At 39.1% G+C, this 12754-nt stretch overlaps 1 protein-coding gene across 1 annotated transcript in view; it reads left to right on the top strand.

Moving 5' to 3' along the window:
• The first annotated feature begins 7913 nt into the window (after positions 1-7913).
• smyd3 (SET and MYND domain containing 3) overlaps positions 7914-12754 on the top strand; it is a 117613-nt gene continuing 112772 nt past the window's right edge. The window contains exon 1 of the mRNA XM_086284153.1: positions 7914-8116. Coding sequence (XP_086140279.1) covers positions 7953-8116 — 164 coding nt within the window. The 5' untranslated portion in view covers positions 7914-7952. The remainder of the gene's footprint in view (positions 8117-12754) is intronic.

Raw genomic sequence — 12754 nt, 5'->3', positions numbered from 1 at the left:
TTGACCTCGGGACTTCTAGGTTATACTCGGCACAGATGTTCCTGTACACTATGCCGGCCACTTGGTTATGGCGTTCCATGTATGCCTTGCCTGCTAGCATCTTACACCCTGCTGTTATGTGCTGGATTGTCTCTGGAGCATCTTTACACAGCCTGCACCTGGGGTCTTGCCTGGTGTGATAGACCCCAGCCTCTATGGATCTTGTGCTCAGAGCTTGTTCTTGTGCTGCCATGATTAGTGCCTCTGTGCTGTCTTTCAGTCCAGCTTTGTCCAGCCACTGGTAGGATTTCTGGATATCAGCCACCTCCTCTATCTGCCGGTGGTACATACCGTGCAGGGGCCTGTCCTTCCATATATATATATATATATATATATATATATATATATATATATACACACACACACATTGGGTGAATGTGCAGTAGTAGCAGCAAGCAGGTGAATTCTGTACATTAATATGAATAGACATCTGACTATTTTACTGGATAGACAATATAAACATGTTTAAAATTAAAGGAATTTGAAATGTACATTATTCCTTGGTTTAGTGTCTGGAAGAGAGTCCTGTCTCAGTCAATTATAGATGATGTGAGATGATGTGAGCGGGCGGGTGTGTGTGTTTAGGGCACGGATGGCTTGGGGATAGAAGCTCCTCTTGAGTCTCTCTGTCCTTGCCCGGAAGATGCGGAACCTTCTACCAGAATGCAGAAGTTGGAACAGTTTGCTGCCAGGATGGGACGGGTCCTTCAGTATCTGCGCTGCTCTAGTCCGGCATCTCCTGGTGTAGGTGTCCTGAAGCGGGGGGAGAGCAATCCTGCAGCAGCGTTCTGCTGTACGGATCACTCTCTGGAGAGCTTTTTGGTCCTTCACACAGCTGTTCCCAAACCACGATGTCATGTTCTGTGTGAGGATGCTCTCCACAGCGCCTGTATAGAAAATCCTGAGGATCTTTGGAGAGACCCTGAACTTCCTCAGTTGTCGTAGGTGGTACAGGCGCTGCCTAGCCTTTTTGGTCTGGACCTGAATGTGGGCAGCCCATGTCAGGTCTGAGGAGATGTGGACACCAAGATACTTGAAGGACTGCACCCTCTCCACTGGAGCTCCATTGATGATAATGGGCTTGTAGTCTCTGTGCTGACCCCTTCTGAAGTCCACCACCAGCTCCTTGGTCTTGCCGACGTTCAGCTGGAGGTGGTTGTCCTGGAGGGGGTTGTTTTAGCTAGTTGAGCTCAACAAAAATGGAGGAAACTCGGGAAGAGGTTAACGTCAGAAACTTTTGCAGAAACTGGAGGAACTGCTGCAACTATGTTTTCCAGAACAAATTTATGTTTGCGAGTTTGGCGGCTGTTGTCCTCGGTGAGTTACACTTGATTTGAGACTGTTAACATGCTCTAGCTAACTTTCTTTAAAACAATATGGTAGTTAATTAGGACTTGTGGAACACAGTTAACAAAACAACCACAAAGTCATTTTTAATATTTGTGCTTTAACAACATTAATTTATTAAACCGATTTTCTAATACAAAATGAAGATTGTTTATACAGGTAACCTCAACAACTAAACAGGCCTTTTTGCTGCCTACACCTTTGGTTGCTGGGCTAATCAAGCCTCCCTGTGTTAGCTGGGCCTCCTAGCACTGCTATTTCTGATATATTATTATTATTATTATTATTATTATTATTATTATTATTATTTGCATCCCCAGAGTTTAAAGGGTGCCTTGAGATTTTTTTCCAGTTTTGTAACATGCTTATAACAAACTACGGTAACTGCTAGCAGTGCTGAGAGTTAGCCATAAAATAACTGTGGGTGTAACAGCACCATCCACTGGACCTGATCTATGTGACCCCAGATCTTATCAACAGGCATGGACACTGAACAGATCCTCCACACACATGAGATGTTTTTTTTTTTTGTTTTTTTTTGTCATCAACAATTTTTATTTATTTCATTTTAAACTTCAATAACAGAACTTAAGAATAACTACATAAATAAATAGTTTAAAAAAAACATGGGATGTTTTTTATCTCTTTATTTATGAAGTATACACGGAAGTACAACAACAATATAACAATCCAAAACAGATCTACACTACAGACATATCTAAAGTTTACTAGGCATAATCATCTTTACCTTAAATAAAATATTAGAGGTTGAAGAAATGGGTTAAAAAAAATACAAATGAGAAAATAAGAGTAAAATTTGGTAAATAAAGCTTGAACACTAACAAGATGTAGAAAACAAAGGCTGGTTCATTCTTTTAAAAAAGTTTTATAGTAGTGGAATGGACAGTGTCATATAATCTGCTCCTCCTGTTGAGCACAGTGTATCAGCAGCAGGTTAATTCAGTGGAGAATATTCATCTTCAACTAGTATGTAGGAAACAGATAAATGACAACACACATCCCCTACAAGGTGTCTTTTTAACCAACAATTATGAATTGTATTATGTAAGTCATGTATAAGTATGTATAAGTCATTAGTACATTATTCAGTAAAGAAGTAAATGTTTGTAATCAAAAAACCCCAACAAATGTTGGCAATGTGTTTGATTTATATTCCATATTCTATGGTATTGTTATGTTTTTGGCTCTTGTTTTGGCTTCACTATTCAACTTTCTCCAGTTTTTCTCAGATTTTTCCTCTTTCTCTGATTTCTGCCTCCTCTCTCATGGTCCTCCTGCCCCCATCTGTCCACTTATCCATCTGTTTTCTGTTGCTCATTGAGGTCTGGGTTCCTCTCCAAAGCCAGCTCCTCCAGCTCTTTTGGATGGACACCAATCCATTTCCTATCCAGCTGGGAGACTTAATCCCTCCAGTGGGGGGGCATCTGACTTCAACCACTGCTCAGTCCACAAAGCAACAAAACCCTATGGCTCCTCCTGTAGGTGGTGGGCCCCCACGAGAACGTATGTGGCTAATTCAGGCTGAACCTGACTGGGTCCCATTGGTTCCCCGGCACCATGTCCTCCAATGGAGAGCCTGATTACCGCCACAGAAGAGGCAACAATCTGGCAGAAAAGACTGGAAAACCTGCCAATGGGTGGGCAAACCAAAAGGCTGCCCCACTTCTCTACCTGAGAGACAACAGAGAGCGAGAAAGAGAAGAAAAGGGGAAAACAAGCCCAAGCACGAATTATATTTAGAAGAAATGGTACAATAGCTTATTAAACACTAATCCAAAAGCAAAATAATATTTGTTAATGATTAATCTTTAACTTGGCATCTGTACATGTTTGAGAAATTAGGTTGTTTATTTTGTTATTGAGAATAAATAAAATTGTCATATTTTGTTTTAACTGGTCAGTGTTTTGTTGTGTTTAAATTCACATTTTCTTTTTAAATCAAAGTAAAAAAGAAGAATTTCAAATAAGAAATTTTTAAAAAGATGTCCTTGATCATTTTTCACTATACGATTTTTTTATAAGATGAAATTATACTCTTTTTTTTCTCTTTCATAAAAAAATATTAAAGTTGTGTTTTTGCATGGCTTTTGTATTATTCCTGCACTCATTCATTTTCAAAACATTCATGAGCTGTTTATGTATTACTTTTATGCAGGACTTGCTGTTGGCTTGGTCATCAGGAGTGTCAACACTCTTGCAGAGGTAGAAAAAACTACCTCGGCTTTCCAGGAGAAATACTCATGCAGATGCTTCAGTTCATTACTGTTCCTCTTATTGTGACCTCTGTGATAATAAGTAAGATAGTGGATCATTTCTCACCAAATTAACTGATATATTCTGGATATCTAAAGTGCTGTGCAGACGTCTTGAGCCACATCTCATTTTTCAGATATAGTTTCCAAGGAGCCAGACTTGCTTGTAATTTTAAAGTGGTCTTGAGCAGTAGTTCTCTCTGTTTTCAGAGGATTTCTTTGGACATTGGTGGCTTTTTCACTCATTTTCAGTCCAGTGATCAGTACTATTTTCAGAGGAATGGTTTTTTGTTTGCTCAGCCACGTAAACACTGTATAACACACACACACACACACACACACACACACACACACACACACACACATATACATATATATGAGAAACAGTCCTGGCCCTTCAGCTGAGCTATCTAGTTTCTAAAGTCTCAGTGGAAAGGTGGATGTCAAGAAGCTGCCTTTCTTAAGCAAGAGAAATGAATGAATTCAAATTTGATATTTTGTGCAGCATGGTGGAGGCTCTGTCACAGTTTTCAGCTGCTTTTTAGCCAGTGATGTCAAAATTGATGGAAGATTTAATGATGTGATCTCAAGCACACTGCCAGTACAGTAAAACCATACCTGGATAGGACAACGCATAATGGAAAACTGTCTGTCATGGCTTGGCCTCCCCAGAGTCTAGAGCTCAACATTATTGAGGCAGTGTGAGATCATCTGAACAGAGAACAGAATAAACGGGCGCCGACATCCACAGAAGGCCTGTGTGATGTCCAGCAAGAAGCCTGGAGAACTACTCCTGAAAACTACTTTGAGTTAAAGAAATTACAAGAAAGCTTCCTATGAGAGTTCAGGTTGTGCTGAAGAATAAAAAAATAAATCTTGACTTTCAAGCTCATTAAAATTTCCCCCTTATTTACTTTCAACACATTTGCATAGTACTGTACTGTCCTATACACAAAGTCCTAATAAAACATAAAATTATAATTACAAAGGCAGTTTCTTGAAAATAGTCGCAGTGGTGACTGCTGATTATTTAGAGTATCTTGAATACTGTGTCTGCATAAGCCTCACTAGCACATAACTCAATATCGCTAAATGCACTGATATATATCTAAAAATAAATGTTAAAATTTTTTTTTTTTGCAATTTAAAAGAACTGACACTTTCAATGGATGTAATATATACAAAAGTAGTGATTACAAAATAGTTGTGAAGCATTTATAACTCACATTTATTTGTCTAAAGCTATATTTACAAAAGACGTCACTTCATCAATATCACTTTCAATAAACAGCATTATCATTTTTAGTCACATTACAAACTTAATTTAGTCACATTTGAATTACATACAAATAAAAAAAATAAAAAGGTATTTGGACAGCATTATAAATATTACTCATGTACGTTGTAAAACCTGTTTTATGCCATTTTAACATTCAAACTAAATTACCATCAGGTATTGAATATCTGGATTTTAATTATGGCTGCTTAAATGTAGTATCTCTAATCTGGGTATGGTTTGTTTGAAAGTCTGCTGTGTCTATCTGCTGATTACTGTATTGTCTTGTGTTTTATACTTTTACAGGAGTTGCTGGTTTGACTGCTTCTGCCTCCAGAAAAATAAGTATACGTGCAGCAGTATACTATAGCTTGACATCAATTGTGGCTGTGATTACGGGTAAAAGACAAAACTATAAAACAAGAAGCCAGTTACTTTCAGATTTTTTGTGGACATAATTGAAAATAGGAATGTCTGTATATCTGTGACTGTTGTAGTAAGTAGATATAATCTAATCTGAAGCTTGAAGCATCTTTCCAGCACCTTACTGAATTTATGCCACCAAGAATTAATGCAATTCTGGAAGCAAAAGAAAGTCAGATTTAAATATATGTAGTTTTATTACTGTGTAAATTAATGTTAATTCACAAAATGCTTCAAAATGACCAATAAGGACGTGCCCAGAAGTTGGGTGTGTTTAGCAAGACTTACTTTCGCGTCTTATTTGTGGTTCTGTATCTCTGTGTATGTCTTGCAGGATTAGCTCTGGTGCTGATAATCAAGCAAGGAGCTACTTACAACACTCAAGATATCAAAGAAGGAGATGAAGAAAATTTCTCCACTATTGATGCTTTGTTGGATTTAATAAGGTGACAGTATACAAGCAACAACAAATTGCAGTAAAGACTGCCATGATTTTTGTAGATGGTCAGCATGAGGAAATGAAAATATTTATGAAGGTTAATTCGTTTCTTAACAGAAACATGGTGCCACAGAATTTGTTTCGGGCCTGTGTCCAGCAGGTATTTTACCTTTCCTCATGCTATGCACACACCACTCCCTTGTTTGTTTTCAATAAAGGGTGAAATGTAATATTTATGCGATCTATGCGATTTTGTGAGCTTACTTTTTCAAATAATAATACATCAAATAACTGTCAGGCCACTTCTCTTACTGTGCTCCCCCTCTTGCTTCAGAATACCGCTGAAATTCATTTGGTGGCTCACTACGTTGATGATGTCAACACGCTTGGCCTGATTTTCTGCTCCTTTTTTCTTGGACTGACACTCAAGCTGATGGGGGAAAGAGGGGAGATCGCAGTTGAAGTTGTTACCATACTCCATGGGACCATAAAATATGTTATTAACTTAATGTTAAGGTACAGTGGAACCGTATAATCTGTGGTGAAATAGAAGTAAAAATATATGCTGCCTGGAGGTTTTCTCTCACTGTCACTGTCTAATGATCCATTTTTTGTTTCTTCCAAGTTTGAGAAAATTCAGGAGTCAAATGAGCTTATTTCACCAGAGTTGAATGAAGTTTTGTGTTCTGTAACTAAGACTGGAGTTTCTGGATGTAACTCTGAAAAAACGGGAGTTTCTGTTTTCACTTCTCAGCCAAGTTATGTTGATCCCGAGCCACCTGTTTTTGGATCAGTTAATAGTACAGGGAAGGCTTCGGTAGTACTAATTAATAGTGAGCTTTCAGATGTAGATTACATGTGTGAATCTGTTATGAAATTTTCTGACTTGGACAATCATAATCTCACTCAGACATTAAAAATGCTGTTCAAAAGACTATTTGCTGCTCTGCTCAAAAGACAATTTCTCCTACTGCTGAACTAAACAGGGACAGTTCAATTTCCCAGCCAGATACTGTTCAGGCTACACCTCATGAGACTGTTGTTGGTGTTGCTTCACCCATGTGTTACGCGGCTCACCAGCCAGTTCATTCTGAGGCTGCCTGTGATAAACCTCATGTTTCCATTATCTCCTGAGTTAAATTTCACAAGCCCAGAGTATGCTCATTCAAAGACTGTTTGCGTTGCTCATTGTGAACTCTTCAAGACTGTGCGTTCTGTGATTGTCCAGGTTAAGAGCAACAAGGTGTCATCTGCTGTTAACAAGCTGGCAAAAATACTTGGTTTGAACACTGCAGAGTTGGTTGCTCAAGTTAAAGTTTTAGTTCCACGATCATGTCTGTATAAATCTGTGCTCCATGCTTTTCAGCCAGTAGTCCTGGGAACTGTGTGTGCAACTTCCCAGGCTGCATTTTGTAAGACTGTGTTTAATGTTGCTTCACACCCAGTTTATTCAGACACCGCTTGTATGAATTCTCCAGCACCTGTGACTGCACCTGAACTCACCTTTCCTAAGACTGCTAATGTCAGCCTGGACAACTTAAGAGTAGCAGTTTTACCAAGGTCAGCCAGCCGGCTCGGTCACTCAGGCACAGCTGGCTGCCGGCGGAGCTCACGGGCGCGTCACTGAAACCCCCCCTGGCTTCTGCTCCGCGGCTGCTGAGTGACCCTTCATCTGGGACTCTCCAAAGTTTTGCTAAAAGTGCACAAATATTACACAATAGAGAATTCAGAAATCACATTTGATAGTGCATACTTCATTAGTTCATATTAATAAATCTAATAACAACCATACACAGCATTACCTAAAACCAAACTAAAATTAAAAGGGAAGGCATTGGTTTATTATATTAGTGATATTAACATATTATTATTAATAATGTTTATTGACATTTCTATGCCATTTACAAATACCGTCTGTGTTATATCTAAAGAAAAGCAAAAACACTAAATAAAAACCAAGTGTTCAAAATAATAAACTGTGAGCTGCACATACAGTTTGGAAAGAAATAATAATAAAAAAAGAAATACAAAAAATACGAAACAATCGTTTTGCATTTATATGTAGTAAAAGCGTGTGTACGTTCATGTGACGTCATGACGCAGCGTTTATCGCGGATGTAAACACGGAAGTTTGTTTCACGTGGAGGGAAAATCAATGATGGCACCGATTCTCGAGCGTTTCGTCAGCCCCGGGAAAGGTAACGGTCTCCGGGCAACGGGCAGGATACGCAAAGGAGAGCTGGTGATCTCTGCCGAGCCGCTGGCCTGCTGCGTGTCCAACAGACTGGCCAAAGAGGTCTGCCACCACTGCTTCACTCGGTAAGAAGACCGGGTGTGCTCGCTCTGTCAGTGTGCGAACAGCCTTTTGTGGAAAGGAAACGCTGCTGGGTGGTTAGTAGTGTGTTTAGTTAAAGTGGAGGCAGTGTGATGGTTGAGGACTCGCTCTGTGCTTGTGGGAAGATTAAATAGGTAAATGATTCCCATCTATGTTAGTTTGAGTTTACCGAAGGTGGTCTATACGGTCTACTGTATATCATAGACTGTATAGTCTTTATATATAAGTGGGTGCATGGGTACTATGGATATTTCTTGTTCATAATAGCTGCTAAATGATAACATTAGTAGATGTAGTTCTTCAACCGGCCACGAGATGGTAGCAAGGCTCCTTCATGGAGGAGGCAGACTTCAGTTATGATAATCTGACAGTGAAATTTATAACAGGAAAAAATCTTTATAAGTGCTGTAAAAACAATAATATCAACAATATCAACAACCATGAACCCCTTCTTTGTTAATGGGGGAACGAATATCAAACCAAGCACTTCATGGTTTAGACGGACTTTCTGATCCAAAGTTCAGCTTCACTTTCAATATATGTAAATTTTTCTAGTGAAATGTTTAACATCATTTGTCCCATCCACGACACAACATTTGGTCTATAAGATCTTTATGATAGATCAATATTGATTTGTTTTGACTGTGACTTTCTTCTTACGAATACAGTCCAAGTAAATGGAGTTCTGGAATTACTTTTGAGATAATTTTCTCATGTCACTCTGACCTCAGCCCATAGTGTTATTAATCTTTTAGTGTCTGCATATTTGGAGCATATTTCTGATTTAACTTGGCATAATGTATAAAGGGTTGCACTAAAAAAAAATTACAGTGAATTTGTCTAAGGCGTGCAATAACTGACTTAGTATAGAGTTACAAGTTTTCACAGGACTATATGCAATCCTGGGGAAAATTAAGTGCACCCCTACTGCTACGATAGGAATTAAATATAGGTGCACAGGTGTGCTTATCAAAAAAATGTATATGATTGAGGTCAGCCTCTGTTTTAAGCACTTTTATAAAAGCAGACATTTAGACAGTTTCCTAGTCTGGAGCATTCAAGTCTGTGTTGACACAATGCCGCAGTTTCCCAAGAGTGGACTTCCCAGCAAATTCACAGTAAGTGCACAGAGTAAGTGCAAAAAAACCAAAGAGCCATGCCTCAGACTCTACAGGCCTCACTTAGCATGTTAAATGTTGAAGTTCAGTTAGAGAAAGGCTGAATATGTGTGACTTTTTTGGAAGGGGTTATGGTAGAAAGTCTCCTCTCTCTATATAAAAGTACACGGCAGTATGGCTTAGGATTGCAACGCTGCATCTGAATAAATGACAAGACTTCTGGAATAATGACCTTTGGAGAGAGGATGAACCATATTGTGTTAGAAAACTTGGAAATGTTATTATCTTTGCGTTCATGACCAAGGACTCAAAGCCAGTAATACCTGTTGTGGCTTTTGTTGGTTGTATGATCTAAACATGTACTCTTGTTTAGATATAGAATATGCATTAAGAGTTAGTATGCACTATCAGTTGATATGGGGCCTCATGTTGGGTCCTTTATTACTGCCTGATTCTGAAGCTCTGTCCTTTATGCTGCTAAATTAATTTGTCATTGGGATACCAAGCAGCAAACTTACTGCGGTGTGATGTTTGTCCACATGTATACAGCACTAAATTAGCCTCAGATTGTTTTTTGTACTGACCAAGTTATTCTCTTGAAATTATAAATAGTTTCTCATATCAAATTCATAATTTTTTTTCCATTTTTCCTGATTATATGTGGGAAGGTACACATTATCCTTTATTTGCATCAATCTGATGACTTGTCCTTGGTTTCATCTCATTTGCTGCTGTTATTTTTTTTTTTTTCAGTTTGATGCTTAATGATAGCACTGTGGTTTTCTCTACTGTAGCCAAACCTACTTAATCAGGCTAAATGGACGTATGTGAATTTAATGAGGCTGCTAAGGAGAGAAACAAGTGTGCTAATTTCTGGTGCAAAGTGATAGGTTAATTACTGTGGGCTATAAACAGTACATATATGAGCCTAGGAAACAAATGAATAGAGACAGTCTAGCAACGGGATCACATCAGCCGTGATGCCAGTGACTCTCATCAGTGGACAGCACTCGCGTTCAGCCTGGGCCTCTGTTTTTGTGTTGTATTGTGTTGACAGACTTGTCCAAAACTAGCCTTCCTGTCATGGCTGGTTGCAATGATCAACACAAGAAGTTATTGCAGACATCTTCTGAGAGAATATTAAAATACACATGTTTAAACAAGAAAGTAATGCTTTTTAGAGAGTGTACTCACTCTTTAATACTGCAGTCAAAATTACTATCTCTTCTCACACTGTAATATGTATCTGATGAAATAATAAATAGTATTCAGTTTCATGGTCAATGAAAATGAAATCTCCTGATCTGTACCCCACCATCAACACATACACGTAGATGTGTGGGTAAAAGTCTCTGCAGTGCTGTGAAAAACGGTCTGGGCTCACCCTTTCTGATTTTGTATTAATTTTGCATATTTGTCACATAGTTTCATATTTGTTATTACAGCTCAAATAAATTTAAATATGAGACAAAGATAACCCAAGTAAACACCAAATGCAGGTTTTAAATTTTGATTTCATTTGTTAAGGAAAAAATCGTTTGTGATAACTGGCAGTGAGTCTTTCACATCGCTATGGAGAATTTTGGCCTGGTCTTGTGTGCAGAATTGTTTTATTTCAGCTGCATTTAATGATTTTTGAGGATGAACCACATGTTTCATGCCAAAGCATTTCAATCTGATTTAAGTCTGCATTTCGATTCATTTTGTTTTCAGCAGCAAGGCAGCCCTAGACCATAATACTACCACCACCATGTTTGACTGTTGCTGTGATGTTCTGTTTATGAGATGCTGTGTTCATTTTACAGCAGATGTAACAGGAGTTAATCTTTCTAAAACGTTCAACTTTTGTCTCGTCAGTCCACAGAATATATAGAATATGTGTATATTAGGGGTGCAACGATACTCGTATCGATATTGAACCGTTCGATACAGTGCTTTCGGTTCGGTACGCATATGTATCGAACAATACAACATTTGTAATTTATTTTATCAACTTTCCTTCTGACGATGCTGTCTGTGTTGAGCGCTCAGTGAATCAGCGTTCGACTACTCCGCCTAGGTTGCACTGTCGAGCGCAGATCCACTGAGCGTTCAACACAGACAGCATTGTCAGAAGGAAGAGCGCAGGGCAAGCTAGCAGACAGAAGTTAAGCTCTCCTTGCAACATGGCAAATTGAACCTCCCCCACCCTCATTCAGATCTGGCGTTTGGAATTATTTTGGTTTTCATGTGACGTATAACCCTGAAGGTAAGCGCGTCATGGACTAAAGTAAAACAGTATGTTGGATGTGCCACGCAATGCTCAATTACATGGGTGGGAAGTAGTGTGTTAGTGCAGTTAGCTCATTAATGTGTTAGCCGTCTAGCCCCACGCACGGGGCGATCAGGGGTAGCTCGTTAACGGAGATTTGCCGTGTTGTGGCGTTAACGTCATTTCAACGAGATTAACGCTGACAGCACTAGTGGGAACACAACGAATATGACTGCACATTTACTCCGACATCATCCTAGTGCAAAGACAAGTGGAAGCAGACAAAAACAACAAGCATGCATGCTACAAACTTTACCCGAGTCATTTAGACAGCCGTTAGCACATGATTCTCCTTATGGGGACCTGATATGTTTAATATTGTGGCGAGCTCAGACAAGGAGGAGACGGAGGTGTCGTTTGGTCTTGCTTCCCGTGAGCTAGCCAGGGAGCACAGCCGTTTATTGACATCTGCAGAAGAACACTGCCGCTAGCTAACTGCTCAGCGCAGCAACCGCACAGCAACAACAACAACAACACACAGGGCGCCCTCTGACCCCGGAAGGACACGCCGTCGCAGCGAGAGGGCGTCACCCGTCACTATGGCAACATAAACAAAACATAACTGTACAAACAGAACCCCGAACAGCCCTGACCCGCTACAATATGCTGCTGAGAATATAGCCCAGAAGAAGCGTATAGTATTGCTTTTATTTTGGAAAGAGCCATTTCTCTGTAATAAACTCTCTTTTCCAAAGATGAGTGATTCCTCAATCAGATTTATTTTTTTAATTACTTTTGTTTCAGCAACATTAAATTTAAAAACTGTACTTTTGAGTTAAAATATATATTTATAATTTTAATAAATGACAAATTAAAAACGCATGAAAAATTTTTTTGTATCGAAAAAATATCGAACCGTGACACCAAAGTATCGAACCGAACCGAACCGTGAATTTTGTGTATCGTTGCACCCCTAGTGTATATATAAATATAAATATACATATATATATATGTATGGAATACCTGTTTTTTGGGGGAAAATGGCCAAAAACACACTGAGGACCAAGTTGTATGTGCCAAATATGGAGCAATCCATTTGAACTTAAGTAGGACAGTTATCTTTCTTGGATTTCTGTCTCATCGCTGCCTTGTTAAGGAAAGAGTGGGTCATCACTGTGCAGGCTCCAGTTGTGACACAGCAGTGACAGTCAATGATCAGTACATTTGGCACCGCAGCACATCCACTTTATCCA

The sequence above is a fragment of the Aulonocara sp. 'chitande type north' Nkhata Bay genome, linkage group LG1 (assembly GCF_057382095.1).
Source record: "Aulonocara sp. 'chitande type north' Nkhata Bay isolate Kocher_YH1m ecotype deep benthic linkage group LG1, A_spYH_male_GT1.1, whole genome shotgun sequence".
Classification (NCBI taxonomy): domain Eukaryota; kingdom Metazoa; phylum Chordata; class Actinopteri; order Cichliformes; family Cichlidae; genus Aulonocara; species Aulonocara sp. 'chitande type north' Nkhata Bay.
The sequence above is the reverse complement of the archived record's forward strand: the minus strand, read 5'-3'. Positions and strand labels throughout refer to the sequence as shown.